General features: G+C 41.1%; 2 protein-coding genes across 4 annotated transcripts in view; one reads left to right on the top strand and one right to left on the bottom strand.

Moving 5' to 3' along the window:
- LOC142396914 (potassium voltage-gated channel subfamily KQT member 5-like) overlaps positions 1 to 11,295 on the bottom strand; it is a 125,491-nt gene extending 114,196 nt beyond the window's left edge. For all 3 annotated transcript variants that reach the window (XM_075480142.1, XM_075480131.1, XM_075480152.1), the window contains exon 1: positions 10,750 to 11,295. In XM_075480142.1, coding sequence (XP_075336257.1) covers positions 10,750 to 11,090 — 341 coding nt within the window. In that variant the 5' untranslated portion in view covers positions 11,091 to 11,295. The remainder of the gene's footprint in view (positions 1 to 10,749) is intronic.
- A 2,859-nt stretch (positions 11,296 to 14,154) lies between these two features.
- On the top strand, positions 14,155 to 20,720 carry cnrip1b (cannabinoid receptor interacting protein 1b). Its single transcript, XM_075480164.1, has 3 exons — positions 14,155 to 14,679; positions 15,767 to 15,911; positions 18,885 to 20,720. The coding sequence occupies exons 1-3, from the start codon at positions 14,501 to 14,503 to the stop codon at positions 19,047 to 19,049; spliced, it is 489 nt and encodes a 162-aa protein (XP_075336279.1). The 5' UTR covers positions 14,155 to 14,500; the 3' UTR covers positions 19,050 to 20,720.
- Positions 20,721 to 21,288: the final 568 nt, after the last annotated feature.

Consider the following 21,288-nt stretch of genomic DNA (forward strand, 5'->3'; position numbering starts at 1 on the left):
AAAAAGACAGAACAAGACCTATACTGTGTAATACTACTGTATAATATCCATTTATTTGGAGGAAAACCTGAGCCACAGTATCACTCCTACTCTCTCTTTCAAGCCCCAAAACCCACCTATACACACTCCTACAACCTACACACTTCCTGTGCGACCTGCTCAAATGTCACAGCATATGTCACAGCATATTTGCCACTACAGTCCTCTCAAATCTCGCACCCTCTCACCAGTGAGCTCTAATGGATGAAGAAGACTTGCTACCTCATGAAAGCAATATCAAATTCTGAACTCTCACAGACTCACTTTCGCAAACTAATTAGCTCCTTTCTTAACACAGGAAGACTGAGGTCATTACATGAATACCCAAGATACATGCTGTGTGGGATTTAACTGAGCCCTCGTGGGATCACTATATAAGCATCCAAGTGAAAAGAAAAGAACTGGGATGCTAAGGGTTAAAACTGCAGCGAGAATTTGTGTGTGTAGTTTAATTTCAGGAGGAGAAAAGGGATTGTGCTTTAGGGATGATGGTTCATCCATTAATTATCGGTTTGACTGAGAATTACACTATATTCTCTCTTCTGTTAGCTCATTTATAGCTCAATTATCAGACGTTCACTGGAAGAAAATCAGGAGATGCAGGAATAGTAGAACTGGGTGGTATGGAAATGTCAGAGAGTGCGTCACTAACCTTTTTAATGTTAACTAAATTAATCTTTAAAAGCAATTGACTCTAAAAAAAAAGACTTTGCTCCCAACAAAACATAATGTCGTCTATGACTGATTACGTATCACAAATTAAAAACTTATTCTTCTAAAATACAATACTGTAAAGAAACTAAAAACAATTCAACATGAAGAATGTTACATCTGTAAGATGGGCCAATCCAAACCTGTCCTCCATTATACATCCCACAGAAAATGATCCCGACCAGGCAGTGCATTTCATCATTAAAAAGTAATAAAAGTGAAAACAAATTAAAGTATTACAAAATCCTGTAATATACCCGACTGCAGAACTGACATGTCTCTCTCCAATATATCACTGAATATTTGCTTTATATTGATTCTTTCTTTGTAAAGAACTGGCTTTCAGGAGAAGTGTGGCGGTGCAAAGGTCAGAGCAGACATGCGGTGATGGACAGTCAACTTGTCCGGGATATCAGCTGCTGGTCAGTAAGGTCATGTGGTTTTGGGCCTCTTTTTATTTGATTTAATTTAATTTCCATTCTTAGGACCCAGTTGCTTGTTTTGTGCATGTTTTCATCCATAAAGTTGCACGTTTCTGTCATCAGATAGGCAACAATGCTGCTGAGATGCAGATTTAATGGGACCAACTCCTGCAAGTGAGAACTTTACGGATCAGTAAACTTCTGTACTGGACTTTCATTTTTTTTTTAAAAAAAGCTTGGGATGTTTTAAACACTAAATATGTTGTACCTTTTCTATGGAATCAACTTTAAAACTGCTGTAGACTAATATAACTGACGTCACTATAACTGATCACTTCAAGGCAACTGTATGTGACTTAGAGGGAGGTCCTTTGGATTTGCAGCTTTTATACTCGTTTTCATCTTCTCCATATTCCTCTACATTCATCCTTCCACTGAACCTGGCTGACGGCGTGCCAATTGGTGACATCAACACACCAATCCTCAGTATCTGTCTTGTGTTACATCGTCCAGTAAAGACATAACACACACACAAACTCATGCCACCTTTAATGGTGCCAAGTCTTTGCCCATTCATGCAAACACCGGAAAACCTTGACAGTATTTATACACACCCCCACACACACATATCCCGCTTTCTATTCATCCTATCTGATGAGTCCCTAGCATCTTCCAGCATTTTCCATTGGGTGCTGGCCAACAACTTCCTCTCTACCTGAAAGCAGCTGGGAGCGTAAACACAGAATCTTTTCTGCACTCAGGTATCTCAAATGTCTCCATGTTCTCAGGAAACAAAGTGCAGTCTCTTCAGAATGTGTTTGATGCTGAGTGTATTTATTTATTTATTTATTTTGGATTAGAGATTATTACAGACTTTTACAAAATAAAAGCCTGTTGCTGTCTGCTGCGGAACCGGAAAAGAAAGTAATCGGCGGATTCACCAAACATGGAGAAGGGTACGGAACTTTTACTCGGCCATTTTCATTTTAAAGTTCTTCCAGACGGCGGAGTCGACAGAACCAAAGTCATCTGTAAACACTGCCAAGTTTGCAGCGCGTATGCTCCGGACCCGGTCGTTTTTGTGATTGCCGCATTTTTCTCTTGCTGCGTTTTACTGTTGGATTTGTTTTTCCGTTTGCAGCGCGTTTGCACGTGTCGGCCACCATATCCTACGGATACCGTACCCACACCGGAGCACACGCGCTGCAAACCCCAAAACACAACGGAAATTCGCCAGCCCACTAGGGGGTCTCAACCTGTGGGATAGGAGATCGACTATGGGAGATCTACCATGTTAATGAAAGAGAAGAAAGTCAAAAGGTACGTTGTCATTTATGTCTTTTTTAAACACTTGGCCGTAATCTTTTACCTTATTATAGAAGAGCAGCGGAGTTATGTCGCTATAATAAGGTAAAAGATTACGGCCAAGTACTTAAACAAGACATGAGGACGATGTATCTTTTGACTTTCTTCTCTTTCGTTCATATGGTCTATCCCACAGGTCGAGACCCCCTAGTGGCCTGGCGAACTTCCGTTGTGTTTTGAACAGCCGCGGCCGCTGTATTTGGGCAGGATGGGCAGAGCCCCGCCCGCCACACCCCCAACCTTTCCGAAATAAATAAAATTAAAAAAAATTAAAAATAAAATATTTATTTCAACTTCAATCACAGTAGGAATCGTATTACACCATATTGTGGCTTGTGACGGACTTTGCGAGTGGAATCTGTTTTTATTTTCGCTGAAGCCTACCTCCAGTGTGGCTGCTTAACGTTAGATCTATGGCCACTGGCCAGGGCAGATGCCTGGCTGCCCTCAGCTAAGCCCGGCCCCGCCGCACCTTCTTAGAACTCTCGAGCACATTCTACCAATCAGAATCACTGTAGGCCCCTACGTAGCATAATATCATGTTACATTTAGCGCGCCTGTATAGATGCTATTGGGGCAGGCGTATGATCTGCCATGGACATGGAAAGGACTCAAAGGGTTTAAGAAATATATTACTCCGCCCATCTAGCCAGTGGGAACTTCAGTGCCGCCAAATTTCCCTACAAACTTGTTGGATAAAACGGTTAACTATGTCGGATTTGATGAAGGATATTGGCTGTTTAATCCGGATTCACGTTTGTGGTAGGTAAAGATTTTACTTTATAGTTGCTATCTTACAAAGTTTAAGTGATTGTGAACGAAGTCTTTGCAAAATGGGAAACTGGGAGTGATTTAATGAAATATCTTAGCTTGATGAGCAATATTGATGAGCTATATTACTCTGCACAACCTCAGGAGCGAGTCAGTCTGATACTAGGCTACAGTGAGTGAAAGCAGTAATCCCCCGGTGAAGTTTTAACCATGGCTGCTAGCATCGAACCTGTACTCAATAGCGTTGAGTTTCTCTTGGAGAACTCATTTGAAAGACTAGATTTGGGAAAAAAATTGGCTATTAAAAACTTTGGCCCCCATAAACCTGATATTAATATAGTTCAGCAAACAATGGATAAGGGTAGGTCTTTCAATCGGACGTTTTCCCGTGCGTGGTATGACAAAAAGCCCTGGCTCTCTGGTTGTTCCAATAGGAATAAAATGTTCTGTTTCCCATGCTTGCGCTTCCAATTGCCTGGCACGGGGGGACAAGGGGATATGTGGAGCACTGTCGGTGTGTGTGACATGAAGCATTTTTCGGAAAAGTAAAAAAAAACACGAGTCCAGCAAGACGCATCTCTTCGCTCATTTTCATGGTTCTTTTGTGTTTGTTGTATGGCAGACTTTTATGCGAGTGCGCACATCCCCCCCTGCGTATGGTTGCATAGACTATTAGCCTATTGCGTATGCTCCATAAAAGCTTGCATTTTGATAAAGCAGATCATCTGCCCCGCCTATTTTCCAGACCACGAGCCGCTACTGGTTTTGAAGTTTGCAGCGCGGTTTTTTCTTGCATGTGTTTTGAAGTTTGCAGCATTTCTCTCTTACATGTGTTTTGAAGTTTGCAGCGTTTCCCTCTTGCATGTGTTTTGGGGTTTGCAGCGCGTGTGCTCCGGTCGTTTTTATTATTGCCGCATTTTTCTCTTGCAGCATTTTACTGTTGGATTTGTATCGCCGTTTGCAGCGAGTTTGCACGTGTCGGCCACCGTAGTATCCGTCCACCAAGCCAATCATCATCGCATTTGCAACGGTGTCATTATCCCCACCCCTGCTCTTTCCAGGCAGCGCGCAGCTGATGTGTAGCCGAAAGCCTACAACCAAATAGTAACGCGCCACTTTATATTCTCAGTAACGATAACGGCGTTGTAACGATGGGAAAAGTAACTAGAAATGCACTCAGAGAGTGCAGACCGCCAACCGCCAACCTACCTGTGGATAGCGAGCCATGTATGGACATACGTTCCTGATGTGGGCTACTTGTTCTTTGGCGCTGTCAGCAGAAGAGGCATTCCCTTCTCCCTATTGATTATTGAACAGCAGTGTTCGCCGTTATTAATTATTATTATTAATATTATTATTATTATAATGTTTTGTCTGGAAGCAGTGTTCTGTCTGGAAGCAGTGTTTTGTCGGGAAGCAGTGTTCGCCGTTATTATTACGCTATATGCAGTTAAGCACACTGGCTTGCCATTGCAATCTTTTGTTGTGCTAATTACAGCAAATCCGCGCAATATGCATTCAATCCGCGCACTATGCATTCTGTCTGGCTTTGGCTCTGTTTGGCTTTGGCACCTTGAGGTCGCGCCACCTTGTGGCAGGTCGCAAGATTGCAGCACGAACGGACGAACAAACATCCAGACATCCAGACAAAGCAACAGACAAACTCGGGCGATCACATAACCTCCTTGGCGGAGGTAATTAATTAGATTACTCCGTTACTGGAAAAATAACGCCATTAGTAACGCCGTTGTACTTAAAGCTGCAGTCTGCAAGATTTGTTGTTGTCATACGTAAAGTCCTACTTTTTGGCATTTTAAGAGTTTACATGATCTATCAGAACACTTGAAGTTGAAAACGGTGACCTCCGTAGTCGCAAAATGCAAGAAATGCTTATTTTTTAACCGAAAAATAAAAAGTTATTCAACTTCCTGTCCCGCCCCTTCAAAACACATGAGAACTCGTGCACGTAGACGTGCACGCCAGATGCGCCTACACGACTCCTCATTCATCAACTCACCTGTCATTTGCGATCATGGAAGACACAGTAAGTAGACTAGCCCGTAATGAAGTTCAATAGTCCAGATAAATAAGCGTGGGGACGAGCCTACCTTGTATCGCGCGTGCACAATCGGTGATTGACAGGCAGCAGAGCCCAGCTCGTAAACCTGATTGGTTACCTTTTACCGGTCCGGTCTGCAATTTTGTAAACAAACCTGCTGGCTTTGGAGGGACCTAGCGGGACATATAGGGGACCTAGAGAACTCTTTTTTTTTTGTATTGGGGTATTTAATGTACTACTATCAGAATCCCCGGACAGTTCCCGGCATTATGCTTGAAAAAGAGTTGCAGACTGCAGCTTTAAACGCCGTTACTCCCAACAATGGTAGTAGTTGCAGTCTAAAATTTCACTTAAAGGCAAAACACACAACTGATAGCAGCAAGTCATTCAAGGAAACAGACAGTGGAGCGAGGCTTCTACATAAAAACTACATAAAAATGCTGATGTTAAAAGTTTGTTTGCACAACTAATGTTATGGCACTTTCATTCATATGGCAGCACATTTAGAATAAAACTAAATGCTAAAAGCTATACACTACTTTTGAATTCATTTTTGGATTTTGCTTAAAAATGCGATTAATTGTGATGAATCAGGGAAATCATGTGATTAATTCGACCAAAAATTGTAATCGTTGCCCAGCCCTAATTGTAACACAAATATATTCTAGACAACAACAAAAAAAAATGTACATATTACACGTTTTCTGGTGAGACTGGGCTCCAGGCTAAAGATGGCAGGGGATAATTCAGCTCGTCATTGGTTCACACTAAAAGCCAGCAACCATGATGCTGGGTACATCAGTGCACATGAGAAGCTTGCCCTTCTATGAGGACACCTGTAGTATTGACTAATATACTCTGTAAACACAGGTTTTGGAGCAATATGTTCTTCTATCCAGGGCATGTCTTTTTCAGGTAAGATCGGTCTCCTCTACTCCCAAACACTTACATTGCAGTGTTGTTAGAGGAAACTTTAGAAGAAACTTTTAAAAGAATGTGTTATGAATCCAATTCAAAATCCATCCATCAATCCATTGACACTTCAAAGATATTCAGGGTTATAGGCACTGGAGCCTATTTCTTGGACAGGTCACCAGTCCATCACAGGGCGCCCAAATTTAAAAAGAGCTTTTAACTGTTTTCAACTAAATATAAGGCTTAACTGATCTTTGAATCATTCAATTGAGTTATACTTTAAAACTTTTCCCAGAAAATGGGTTTTAGAGATAGAAAACAACACATGCTTTGTCACAAGCAGCCACTGTAATTAAGATAAAATCTAATTAAACAAAAATTACTTTATAAAAGCAGTGGTTCCGGTAGCCTCACAATACTCTGCTAAAGTTGTGTCATCATAGAAAAAAAAAGCTGTATGCATCCTTCGAGTTGATTATGAACATAGGTTTTTTAATGTTACCATGCTACCATGTTAACACGCACCCAGCATGAATGAGACTATTCTGAATATTTTGGCTGAAGCTACTTCCACGCTAACCTTCATCCCCTGCCTCAGGGTACAGTGAAACATATTAGATTGTTATGGACAGCGCCAGACCAACACAAAGAGAATATATAGATCATATAAAACATATAAGCATTTTGTAAAAAGAGCCTGTCCATCATTCTGAATGCTACGTATAGCAATAGAAGAGTCAGTCCCTTACACACAAATCTCAGTGGATAAAAATAGACCAAGGTTGATCATTAAAGCAAGGTGTGTATCCACCGTGTGGCAATTCATCAGGCGAGGTAGACCAGAACGTCCATGGAATCAATGGCTGACGCACTCATACCACACGTGACTCAATCACAAACGCACAAACACACACAAATGCATTTCAGCAAGTCATTCTGAGACATAAAATCAAACATGTACATGCAAAAATTTGTGCAGATACCAGTGAGTGTGGTGAAAAAGGCTCTCATGACGCAGAGATGTTACACACACTTCTTTGTCTTTGTGGACAAAGACTATTGCACGCACACAAAAACACACACTCACAGAAAAGGATCTTCTGAGTATAACACAAAATGCAGACTGTGGCTGGAACCCATTTTAGCAAATGTGATTAGCCCAACACACGCCATCTCATTAAGAGATTGAGTCTTAATGCCAGCAGTGTTTCAGTGTAGGAGCATTATCTGGCAAAAAAGCGAGCCCAGATGCTTATCAGTGTCTCGATCCATCCTGCAGCCCGCCAACAGATATCAGCTGCACGTCAGGGATTCCTCCAATAGAAATGTCAAAAAAAAAATTTTTTTTAAAAAACCCACGCACGTAAAGACACGCGCTCTCAGGCTGGTTTCTGATATTCAGTGTGGATCCCCACACAGTAACAAATTCACACAGCAGCATCTGTTTCTATATTACTGCTCACTTATCAAACGATCAAAGGACATTTTTCTTTTATAAATAAAGCACTTTGTATTGTTTGTTTGCTCCTAGCTTACCATGTGTGAATGTATTCGCGAGTAACATATGTGTGTAGCCATGTGATCGTGAGCTGTACAGCTACAAAAAGTGAGAGCAACTCATATATTGATGTGATATATATATATATAACATATGGATTATGTTTTATTCATCATCTGTTCTTTTCTGGGATTTTTTCCATGTTTGTGTTCTTGAAAGAGTCATAATGCTACATTATACACTGCGTTCATAGCAGAGAAGATGCCTTTGGTTGCTGCATCTGCACGCTTTAGCTTTCATGCTCAATCTGGACGGATCAAAACAATCCAAGCGACTCACTCAATCTAATTAGATCTAAGCTTCAAAGGTTTACTTCAGCTTTACATGGAAATTATTTCAGCTGAATGTGTTAAGACAAGCGGCTGTAGTTTAGATGTGTGTTGCCAAAAAGTTCCAGGTTCCTTGGAGTGACAGAAAACAGCAACAAGTGAAAGACTTCAGACAGCCATAAAAAATGAGGACATATAAAAGTTCTCTGGTACCAAACGGTAATCCTTTTTGAGAAATTACAGATCTCTCATGCTCACATCAATACCTCAGACTTCTGACTGTCCAAAATATTTCACACTTCCATCCATTTCTTTTTCTTTAAACCGAAAATAATCAAGGATATGCCCTCTTTTCTTTCATTTGTGGACTGTATTGAGATGCCTATTTGCTTTGGTTCTATTGAAGTTTACCTGGAAGTTTAGAGGATGAATACTTTGTTGCTGTGATGTTTTTTTTTTTTTTTTTAAGTCTGTCCACCCCAACATGAAAAAGATGTTTCGGCACTGAGGAATCTTTGCAAATTTCCTCTGCACCAACTTGTTTTCGACTGAAGTAAAATAGTTTTTCCACACGCTGAAATGCCACTGATATAACGTACCTGCACACCATCACAACAATCCCCTTCGGCTGTTACTAATTGCTTTAACTTGTTGTCTATTTTCATTGCTTGTTCAAGGCTAAATTAAATTAGATGTCAAGACCTTAGTTTGCACACACACCTTACACACCTTTCTTTTTTCTAAATACAAAATAACCTTGTACGCAAACACAGGTGTAACTTATCAACGATGCAAATTTGCATTCATAAAGAAGAGTTTTCAGTATCTGCATAGGACAAGGTCTAAGTGTGACTCGATTTTGCTGCATCAAAACAAGGAACCCTGTTTCTAAGCAAAGTTCGATACATTCAGTGTGACTGTCTCCATCTCGACCCGTTTCATTCACATAATGTAAAAACTGTAGTCAATGAAGTCATTTTGCTTTGTCAGACCTCCTTCCTTTCTTTCTCTCAATTAAAGCTTTGATGCTTTCTGGTACTTTCCCCACATGAGAATTTCTCCCAAATCTCTCTTCATCCCACTTAAATAAACTGTTTGACTGTTTAACATGCGCAGCTGATCCAAACTGCTAAGTGTGGGAGGCTGCTGTCGTGAGCAGATGTAACGACTTAACCCCTGCGACCTCAGCTGTCCTGCAGGAGCAAATAAAACGTCAGCATCCGGCTTTGTAGCCCCTCCTCTGACAGCTCCACTTCCTTCTCACAGCGCTCCTCTTCCAACAGGACCAGGTCAGAAGGGGGAAAGGACGAGGTGTTTCAGTCCAATCACACGGCCACTGCATTTAACAGCAGTTGTCGGTGCGATAACGTGTGGCATCTTCACATAAATAAGCATTGTAATGAAAACACAAATGGAACACTGTGATTCCTCTGTAATATTCTCAGCTACTCTGATGTGTTTCACAGAGGATATGAAAATCAACTGGGATGGACTCACTCAACCCAAGCATTGCTGTGTTTGACTAACAGCTGATCTCTTGAATGTGCATTGCATGGAGGAAGAGAGCAAAGGAGAGAAGAAGACAACAATATTGCTATGGGTAGATTGGTGTTTACCATGTGTGAAGCTTGCAAACATCCTCCAAACACAAAAAGCATAAAACAACACAGACCAGGACAGCTCAGACCGATCTGTTAGTATCATTCTGATAAGTCGAAAGGTGAAAAAGTAAGTTGTGCTTTTCCTTTTATACTTTTCTTTAAAGAAAAAGTGGCAACTGATATTTTCACATCAGAAAAAGAAAGGAAAAAAAAAAAAAAACTTGTGGTCATCGGTCGGCTGGTTTGCATTTAACAACTTTTAAGCTACTCCTTCCCAGAGCCACTGGGTCTAAAACTGGGATGAAACGCTTCAAATCGTGCAAGGCAGCAGCAGATGGGGCAACATTCACTCTTCACTTGACAAAGTGGACCAAATCACTAGGAGAATCCCAGGGTTACAAAGATTGGAGGAAGTTCGACTCTTTTACATGGTTTTGTAACTATAGTTGCATGTGTTCATTTTCATGATATACCTTCACCTGCACACACACCTGTCTTTGACTTCTGGCATTTTCTTTTACAGTGTCTGGTTTTGTTTTCCTACACATAGTGACACAGACAACAGCTGATCACATTCAAATATCTTACACTGACATGCATCAGTGAAGATCCAATTATGACATCAGGCCAGTTGTAACTATATCTTAGCATCCACACCAGTGTGTCCTGTGCAAGAAATGCAGGAAAGGGGTTAAGAGACCCAGCTAGAGAGGGTTCTATGTTCATTTCTCTTTCTGTGGATGATGGCGTGTGTGTTCATGTGACATTCATGTGGGTGGAGGGTGATTAAATTAGGCTGCATTTAAGAGAGGATAGGAAAACACATCACAAGTCAGTTCCATGATATGTACGTGCACCATGACCGCAGCTAGTCGTTATCATCAGGGGAGCAATAACAAAGATTCCTGGTAAGCAGTTATCAAATTGTTTTACTACGTGTTGTTCGGCTTCTGCTTTTAGTCAGCTGAAGAGTGGACATAAGAAATTATTCTAAGTGGCTTGTGCAGTGTGCATCTCTCTTGCTCAAGTCTGTACTCACACAAAAGCGTGGTAGACGAAAGCCCACTCCCTCGGTCTCTCCAACACGTTATAGAGGTAATTCTGGAGCCGCCGGTACCGCGCGTTCCTGCGACCGCTCTGCGCGCTGTAGATCAGCGGCTTCCCCAGCAAGCTGAGCCGAGCGCCTTGCTTCCTCTCTGCTCCAGTCGCACCTGCCGCGGTGGGTGACAGGAGACCGTCCCCGATCCGACCCGCGTTATTCATTGTCCTCCGTCCAGACTCCACATCTTTCAGAGGGTAGTCCTGCGACCGGCTTCCAGTGGGGGTCTTCAGCCAGAGCCCGGTGCCGCCGCTTTCGTCGCCGGTGTGACTTCGCGGCATGGCATCACCAGCGCAAGCGTGGAGTGCGCCGGGTGACGGACAAACATTCACATGTAGCCAAGTGCTCTTTCTCCAGAGAGTGTTCGTCTAGTTTGACTTTGACTATGTAGGTTAAAAATAAAACAAATAAGGATTAAATTCCTAATCAACTTTTATATTCTCATTCTACGGACATTTGAGGAGACTCAGAGTGCGAGTTGGACACTTTGGCCATCTGCGCAAAGCTGAAGAAGAGTTGGGTTATGAAGGAGTGGATCCATAGAGACTTTTGTCGAGGGGAGGGGAGGGCTCTCCCACCCTCCCACATTCACTTTCTTCCCCTACTCACAATCACACGCCGTCTGGGCTCTCTGTCAAAGTGTGTAGAGCCTCTTTACGCATCGGGCAGAGAAGAGCGCAGCGATGCCAAGACAGCTCGACAAAAGTGATCTCTACATGGACAACTGCAGTTGTGGCTTTATACATATTGTTTTTTTTTTATTTTGACTGAAATGTTAACCGAAGACACCCAAATAAACACCAATGCGCCGATGACGCACGTTTTACGCAGTCAGAAGATATTCCCCAGTGCCTCATTTAACTACCAGTGATTGTTGTTCTCGGTTAATTTGACAAAACTAATTAAACGGGCAAAACTAATTCAGGCGTTTTACTGCCACCCTTACAATGTAGCTTTAAAAACGCTTCTAGAAAGAGAGAAAGTCTCTTTTGGCGCATAACGTCAGACTTTATCATGAAGTTCGGCGTGAAGTTGAAGTGAAAAACACTCTTATCAAACACTCTGAAGTCTAAATTACCCTATAGATGCAGAAGCATCTGCCTATCAGAAGAAAGTTATTTCTTCAAGAGTGACTCATACTGGGAGCACCGGATCTTTCAGTGAGCTGCAGTGGTCTCAGTGGTAATGAACACACGGCATCGATAATCAGCTCGGTCTACAACTATTTCCGCTCGGAACCGAACACGCGCTCTGATTATGTTGGCAACAGCTGCGTCACTCCCTGCCCTACTGACCGACCACGTGACCCGCTGAGCTGACTCTTTTTCTTCTTCCCTTTTTTTAAATTTACTGAGTAAATTGCGCATATGCAATTTTTAAATAATAAAACAATTTGTCACAGTTTCTTTCTACCTTCGTTTCCACAATTCACATGTATTTTCTAGTTTAATTATCATTACCATTATTAACATTCGTATAGTGGGCTGGTAGAAGCAGTGGCATACATCAATTACAAAAGCGAATTTAACCGTTTTTCTCAGTACTATGCCATCTATTGTAGGGTGTCTTATCTAAACTACTTATTACTGTTGTGATCCGAGCCTGACCTCTCTTGGTGAATTCTCGGCATTACAGGGATAGCTTAAAAAAGGGCACATCCTTCAAAATATTTCTTGTCTCGAATATTTATTTTTATATAGCCTTTAGGCCTATCTTTTACAAACCACATGGGGCTGGTCCATGCAGACTGTGAGACTGTATGGCCAACAGTACATTGCCAATATTGTAGAGCTTTTTCTTGGGTGGGTTGTGCTGTTAAAGACATTTTCAACAAAAATGATCTTTTTGGAAAAGGATCATTTTCCCCCTTAAACTTATCAATAATTAATTTATGGGTTATTTATGATTTAATTATGGCTGCATGGTTGGAGTCAGTTGTTTCACAGCTATTATGACATGAAATTGATGTAAACACAGCTGCTTACTGATGACATCATTGCACGCTTTGACGTACTGAGTCTTGTACTATAATTAGGGATACAGAGTTATACTGGCCAAACACTATCACCAGATATTGAACGTATTGACTGTAATCAACCTATGTGCAATTGGGATAGCAGAAGATGATGGTGGGGGCTGATACTTTAATTGGTGATTCTTGGTTGAGCTGCATTGACTTACTTTGCCATGACACTGACAATTTATTTACAATGAATTTTGTTGTGCACAAAAAAATAAATGGATGAAATAAAAAAATTACTGGGCCATGTAAGCATGGAAAGGTTGTTGAAAAAAATGGAACATGACTTCAACTTCTTGCTTATTCAGTGAGTGGGGGTCTTAGAATATGCTAACTCTTACTGAGTGACAGAATCATAAGATTTTCACATAAGATGCAACTTGCACTTAGTTCAGTTTCACTGACAACCTGTGCAGCTGTACGGGTGTGTCTGCTCAGGGTAGAGAGACAGTCTGCCAGGGACTCATCACTCCAGATGAGGTCGTGTGAGAAGTCTGACATGTTGGGCTGCCACCTCTCCAAGAAAAAAACAGCTTAACCCGCAGGCTTTTTGAACCAACGGACACAGCCTAGAAATACAGCTGGTGTACGGCCGGGCACCTGGTGGTGTTGCTTGTGGCTTTCTCCCCCAACAACATGAGCTGAAAACAAAAGTGGGAGAAAGAAAAAACACATTCGAAAGAATTAAACTCACCAACATGCTCTCACATACTCCTAGTGTTTTCCAGATAAATGGTTGGAATAACATCAGTATTCATAGGTTTAGTGTCAAACCCAGCTGTTTTTTAGGGTCAGAATTGAGCTTGGATGAGAGAAGAGTCACTGTCTGAGAGAGAACTGTCACTCCCAGAAAAGGGTAGAAACCCTGTTGCCTTTCCTGGACAGCCAGAACAGGCAATGAACTCATTGGACATACCTGCTCATTCTTGCAGTGTCTCTCAGCTAAATCGATGGTCACATTTTTTTCCAAGTGCCATATCTTGTAACAGGAAAAAAACCCACTTTATTTACTTAATAAGGTGTAAAAAGTTTATCTTTTACTTTTTATTATGCATTGATGGTTTACCCGGAATTAAAGGGAAGATGAACTAAAAATGGAACTGGTATCTGCCAATGCATGACAGATGCCCCTGAGACTATGGTGGACCTATAAACTGTATTGACTGATGATTTTGAGAGTGAGTCGTGAATTGATCATGTTAGGTTGGTTATTTATTCATCAATTTTTAAGATTTTTCGATCGATTTCTCTGTTCAGTTACTCTCATAAAGGCTAAGCAGGCATTGTGTGCGTTCACTGGCCGTTTGACGATCTGGTAAAGTGATCAAATGGACAACTTCAGCACCAAGGACAGCGAGAAGCACATTTTACAGCGCGTGGAGCAGAGATGGAGAGCGTCAGGAGATGAATGGGAGGGGAGAGTTGGTGAATGAGTGTTGTGACTGACGGAGAGATTTTCAGAGATGAGTTAGAGAGAGCATTGGGTGGGATTAGGCCTGTGCTGCAGGTTGGACGGGATTACGGAGCACAGAGGAGCAGCGGAAATGTGCCGTGCGCTATTGTCTGGGCTTCTCTCCGCGGCATTCCTTCGTCTGCCTGAACTGATCCACACCTGAGACGTGTCTCCCAATTCCCACGCCGATCCTGGAGGTACACTAGCCGCATGGAAACATGGCCGACGTTCCTCAGATCATCAAAATTGGGATTTCCATGAAGATGCTTCCGAACAACACCGCGGTGTACTTCAAGTCGGACGGCGCCCGGTTCGGACAGACGCGAACCATCAAGCTGCTGACCGGGTCCAAGTACAAAATCGAGGTGGTCGTAAAGCCGGGAGCACTCCAGGCCACGTAGGTAGTCACGAGCCAAACAAAGTGTCATGGTAAACCTCTTGGGAAGCAAATATCACGAATGGGTCATCGTATTCCTCCAGAAAAGATGCAAAACTTAACCAGCTAATGAAGACCACGAACACATTTACTGCCAATGAAAGGGAGTGATTGTGTTCCTGGTGGAGACAAAAGTCAAAATGTCAGGAGCTCTCCAAATAATGAAGGTTTAGTGGTAAAAATGTGCCATCCCTGATGGTCAGATAAACGCTATCTAGTGTTCTTTTAATGTTCATTGTGGTTGCCTGCAGCCAGTGGGAATATAGTGACGTCTGTAGGATTGTATTTTACATTTTAAATATCCTTGTAAAGGCAGTTACTGGGCTACATTTGTTGACTGTTCATTACCGGACCAAAGATGAGGTTAAGTCCTTGGTTGCACCGAGGATACTGACCTTAGCAAATCCTCTGCAGGGAGGGCACGAACAGATTTCCAGGGTACATTAGTGTACAGTATGGAAGCTGACGTTTCCGTGACGGTCAAGTAAACAAAACCCCTAAAATGGACCTCTGACTTATATTCTAAAATTAGAATCCAGAAATGTTACCGAATTTCGTGGAATTTTTCTTAGTGAGTCTTTTCCTGGAGCGCTCAACAGGTCATTAAGTCTATTTCTAAGTGTAAAGCTGACTTTACGAGCGGCACGTGAAGGACACATAACCCCCAATCGGCTGCGCGTCAAATCCACAACAGATTAGACTCCGGCCTTTGTGTGCTGGGTCACCGCCCACTTGTGCTTTACTTACAATTCATGATTATGTAATGAATGCAGTTGTGCTGCCACGTCCATACAAGGATTATTGTCGGATATCAGTCTGTCAGTGACAGACTGTCACGCTGTAAAAAAAAAAAAAAGGCCTGAACGAGTACACGATGTAAATGTAGGTCACACATGGGGTGATGCACGGGAGCTGTTGAACTGTTATGAGGTGCATAAAACACAGCTGTAGCCCTATTTTGACACGTAATGTGGTCAGTGTGGATAAACACGTGTTAATCCATCTATTTAATTTAGATGGGTGTCTTTTGTTGACTTCCTGACTGCAGGTCAATGAGTGTGGGTGCGGTGACCTTCCCACTGGAGCAGCAGTCTAAAGACCCACAATCTGTGGTCTACACCGGCCTTTATGACACAGAGGGGGTGGCACACACTAAGAGTGGAGAGAGGCAACCAGTTCAAATCAACGTACAGGTAAGGACACACTGTACAGTATGGCTGGAAACTAAATTTAGTTTGGAACCAGAGTCTAGAGAAGTAAGACATTTATGGCATGGGCGTCAGGGAGCAATTTTGACAAGGTAGCTAAATTAAGAGTTAAAGGGAGCAAATGATCATAATTAAAATGTTGCAGCTCAGTTAGATAAAGTTTTTTTTTTTATTATTTTCTTGGCAAAAGAAAGTAGAGCCAAGCACCTGAGATGAATGTGTTATGGTGCAATATAACTTGGTCTACATTTTCTTAAATACTCTACTGTTTAAGTATGAATTTGAGGTACTTATTCTTCTTTTCGACTGCATAGCAACTCAGTGGAAAATGTACTTTTAGTTCAACACTGTAGAGAATTTCTTTGTAGAATAACAGCGATAATGTGGCAGCAGGGTTGCCACTATATTCAAGTGTTTAGGTTTACTGTAGAAGACCAAGAACAACAACAAAAAATGACAATTGAACAAAAATGCAACTTACATTTTTAATCAGAAGAGGATTTTTGATATTCAGTGCTGAATTTCTTGAGAATAGACAACCCGTTTTAGATGAGACATTAAAAATGAAAAGCACGAATACTTACTGTCTTTTAAATCTTGGCAAAAGTAATGCCCAGCTGTTAGGTACCCAACAAACCTGAAATAACTCCAGACGAACTCAGCTGATCAGTGGCAGGAAAAGTTGGACCGCAGTGACGAGGAACATCACGGACGTTATTCAGGTGCAAAATGGATGTAGTGTAAAATCCCTGTTATGTAAAGTTTGGTCACACAGCTATGAAATATTTACCGTTATTGATTTACCGTTTTAGATAGCAAAAAATGTGATCTTCTGCCCAATATGAGTAGCTGTTAGCTTAGCTCTACTGTGAGATTCAGCCATGAGTCTCCAAACTGAGACTGCTCCGACTGGTGTCTAATGCAGTAACCTTTAACACCTTGTAACTTTTTAGATTACAATTTCTCACGCTCTTCCTGTCCAGTAATTTAAAAAGTATCCCAAAAGTTGGTGATTTTCAGTGTTAACCTTTTGGATAACCTAGATTATTAAAGAGCTAGTTTATAGGTTGAGAACATTTTCCTTAATCTTCGAAGATATTATATAAAAAGATAATCATGTATAGTAGAAGAATACACAGTCGCAAAGCTGAAAAAAATGTGTTTGTTTGTCTGAAGATAGATGTGGTTTTCACAGGTTTTTTGCTACCAAAAATATGAGCATCTTACTAAATATGAGGCATGGAAACAGATCCCCAGAATTATGTAGAATTAATTCAACCAGAGAAACCCACAGCATTAAAATGCAACATACACACTACTGGAGCAAAAAACAAGACAGTAAAACACGGACTGGGAACTTTTTTCTGCTGAAAATGTGCTTTTTCTTTTGATGCTTTGAGTAATTTTAGCTGATATGGTTAGTACGTCCTGAGAAAAGGTTTGAATGCTGCTTATTCTTGTAGAGGATTTCACATCGATGTGTATTTGTATTATTTACTGAAGTTAAGGATCTAAATACTTATTTTTATCACTAAATTAAATCAATGATATGTAAAGATATTTAAAAAAAACTATTATTATGTTTTCCCGTGTGACTGACATCAACATCTAAACGTTTATTTAAATTCAGCTTTTCTGGAAACCCCCAATTTCCACAAAGTAATATAATAAAAGCAACAATTGGCTGTTTTTTCCATTAGTGTCATCGTATGATCACTGTCTACTCAATCTCTCATTCTTTCACGAAAAGCATTCTTAGAGGCTTAAATATAAAATATAAATGAAATAATCATGATCTGTGCCCAAGAGCTTAGTAGCTGCCCTAAAACCATTTAGAAATTAAAATCAATTATCACCATTGTTGCAGTGGGGCATGTGTCTGAGGATAGAGTCCCTGTAGTACAATATTTACATCCGTCCAGGAATCTATTCAGCCTTTAAGAATCCAAGTGTTTGATTTATTTTCCTTGTTTAAGAGTAATCACAGAGGGTGAGGATGTTGGAAAGGTTGCTGACAGATATTTGGGTTCTGGTCCTGACATGGGATTTGTTGACAATTACTGAACTATAGAATCAACCCTCAGCTCAATCCTTTAATCACCTCATGATCAGGGATCTCTTAAAGCTTCCCTTTTGTTGTGCCTCACCGGGTCAAAGGGTAAATGCCGGCCTCACCAGATGTGTTCACGTTACTGTGGTTACAGTCCGTCCAGCGTTTCCATGGACACTTTGTGTTTCTGGTAGATATGTGCGTTTCCAAGGTTACAGTTTCACTAGAGTTTGTAGATGAAGGATGTCTCAGCTGTTAAAGTGTGCAAATTAGCATGACCAAATCCGGTTTACCACATTATCCGTCCTGCGTCAGCGTCCTCTGTTTATCAGCAAAGAGGACAAATATCTCTCACATTTTCTTAGAGCTCATGGTACTCTCCTCAGACAATGAAATGTGAAAAAATATCAAGAGACCTGAGCTAATTCCATGATGAACAGATTAGGCTATAAGCCACCTCATAAGCATAGCAAACTAATCAGTGTTGAAAAGCAGTTCTGTCATTTTACATCCCTCTTAACACCAGCTTATGAATGTTAGAATTCATCCAGTATAACACATGAAATGTCTCTTGGATTAAATATCAGCCTCCAAATTAGTTTCCAGTGTTCACTGAGCAAATGTTTGCAGTGTGCAGTGTCCCAAAGATGCTTGAAGGAGGAAGAAGGAAAGCATAAATACATGCTTTAACACTGAGTTAGAAAAATGAAGTGTGATGTTTTTTGTGAGCATCTGTGAGTGTAGCCCATCGGTGCGGGCACACCCTGGAGCCTGTGGTGTGATTTGTGTGTGCAGGCGTCCATCTGTCCTGTCAGTATGCTTCCTCCTTATTTCATCCTCACATGCTCCCACACATAACATGGTTAGAGTCTGTGTGTCTGCTTCAGTTTCATGTGTTTCTGCTTCAGTTCACAGAGGCGGGGATGTTTGAAACGGTGTGGCAGGTGAAGTACTACAACTACAACAAGAGGGACCACTGCCAGTGGGGAAACAGCTTCAACAGCATCGAGTATGAATGCAAGCCCAACGACACGCGCACGCTCATGTGGGTCAACAAGGAGATGTTTGTCTGACGGCCTCAGACACAGTTTTGGCGTGTACGTTAATATCTTCTGGCTCTCTGTCCTCCGGTTAAAAGAAAATGAACCCTTCCCCACGTCTATGGTGTGAAAGATTGGCTCCGTTCCCATAGCAGAACATAAAATGCAGCCATGTTGTCAGTCTTTCCACGGGGGCTTTGTTTGTTTATATTGATAATACAAATGTGTGACAATAAACGTGTCACCTCAACTGAAGTTCGAATAGAATGCAAAACACTTCTTATGTTTTGATTATGTCTTTGATAGAATAGGAATAATTTACATTCTGGGATAAATATTTTTTCACCTACAGTCTTGTATCCCTCAAGTGTTATAAGATTTATGTGTATGTACTGTAAGTGGGTCTGTGTTCACACATTGTGTGTGTGTGTGTGTGTGTGTGTTTTACAGATGGTGCTCGTACAAATGTGTTTTTCTGCATATTTGGAAACTATAAACATGCAGAGAGTTTCATTTCAAAATCAACAAAAGGAAGAAAACCCGTCAAGTCGCGTCTTAGATAACTTTGTAAGGCCACCCTAACATTTATCTTTTAATGTATGTATATTCTCTAACAAACTGGTTCCAAGCAGAGTATTTCCCAGCAGTCTCCATTTGTTGGCTTGCTCTGCCGTCTAAAACTTTGAATGTTAAGAATGTGAGGTTTGTGTTAGAAAGTATGCGACAGGGCACTTCTGAATGGCCAAATCAGCAGCCTCACACATGATTACAGCTATTTTATCAGCTAACCTAACAACAGAACCACTGTCAGTCCTCATAAATGTAACATTCAGCTTTATCTATGCAGTGCCATGTCCTAACATACCTTAACGCATATATCATGAAAAAGAGAAAAGCCCATCAATACCCCCACACGCTCCTGTTCTTTTCATCTGAAAAGCCCTCTCTGTGTTGTTACCACAACTAAAACCATGTTTAGTCACTCTTGACTGCTGCTGCTCTGCGGACCAATTTTAGTTACCCCCCCCCCCCCAAAAAAAACCTCTATCTTCTCTAGAGTATGACTCAGCTCGTATCGTTTTGCAGTGAGATGGAATCACATCTCTTCCGAATCAGCACCATGAAATGATCTAAAATGTTGTTGTCACGCTGTGTGCCATCAAGACTGATTTAAAAAAGATGATTTTTGCAGTGAAACTCTCTGCGTAGATGTGTGGATGTCTATTCTTACTATTTTGTGAAGAGCAAAATGCAGTTATGGAAGTAGGAGTTTTGGATTTGGGTGGAGTTGTGGCCATCTACAGCACATGTGTCCTCTACCTCTTCTGCAGGATTTAGTCATTTATGTCTGTGTTTGATGAGAAGAAATCATGTATTTGGAGTTTTCTGAGCCGAAACTGTCAATGAAGTATCTAACAACTGTTTGTTTTCTTTTTATTGTGATAAATTAAAGTATTTTGTATAGTTAACAGTTTTAAAATATTTGCATATGTGTGTATTTTGATAGAAGAAGCTAAATCAACCTATGCAAGGCATCAGAGCAGTAAAAACCACAAAATGTGCAATATAGTGGTGAAATCTACACTTAATATCAGTCTAACCTTTTTATAAAATTGATGTTTGATTATTATGTTATTGTTAATGAAATGAAAAATACTTTTTGTGGCAGTTGTTGTCTTTTAATCCATGTATTATAATACTGCAGTAAAGGGTTGACAACGGATGATTCAAATGCTTCCTTTTCTGGATACAGATCTTGTGCATGCCGTTCAGCTATCCTGAATTTGGCAGATATATATGCAAAATTTAAAGATAAAGCAAAGCGTTGATGTGACCCTATTGCTCTATATTCTGGCTCAAAACAAAATAAATGAATAAATAAATGACACGGGGGGAAAAAAGGACACTTTGGCATTCAGGAGAAAAAAGCATTCAAGTTTGCCTGAAATGTGAAGCTTTTCAGTTCTGGGTGACATGTTGTTTTAACAGCATTTCAGTTAGTACATGTCAGCATAGTGTTTGGGATCATTCACGATCAGCTATGACTTTATGATCACCAGCCTAATATAAGTCATGCCACCAAAAGAGCTTTGACCAATCAAGGGGTGGACAAAAAACATCTGAGGATGTCCTGGATTGTATGGTACTGGGATGTCAGGAACTTATCCTTATAGGCCCTGTGGGTTGGGGGGTGGGGCATTTGTGGTGTGTGTTTGCTCGCCGAAGTTGCCATCAGACCTAATCAGATTGGTATCTGGGAGTTTGTAGCCTG

This window comes from Odontesthes bonariensis, chromosome 2 (assembly GCF_027942865.1).
Source record: "Odontesthes bonariensis isolate fOdoBon6 chromosome 2, fOdoBon6.hap1, whole genome shotgun sequence".
Taxonomy (NCBI): Eukaryota; Metazoa; Chordata; class Actinopteri; order Atheriniformes; family Atherinopsidae; genus Odontesthes; species Odontesthes bonariensis.

Bases quoted from the DNA above. Each gene is read 5' to 3' on its own strand.
- cnrip1b (XM_075480164.1), top strand. From the start codon at position 14,501: ATGGCCGACGTTCCTCAGATCATCAAAATTGGGATTTCCATGAAGATG. The intron at 14,680-15,766 runs GTAGGTAGTCAC...TCCTGACTGCAG, and splicing joins CCGGGAGCACTCCAGGCCAC to GTCAATGAGTGTGGGTGCGG. The intron at 15,912-18,884 runs GTAAGGACACAC...TTTCTGCTTCAG, and splicing joins CAGTTCAAATCAACGTACAG to TTCACAGAGGCGGGGATGTT.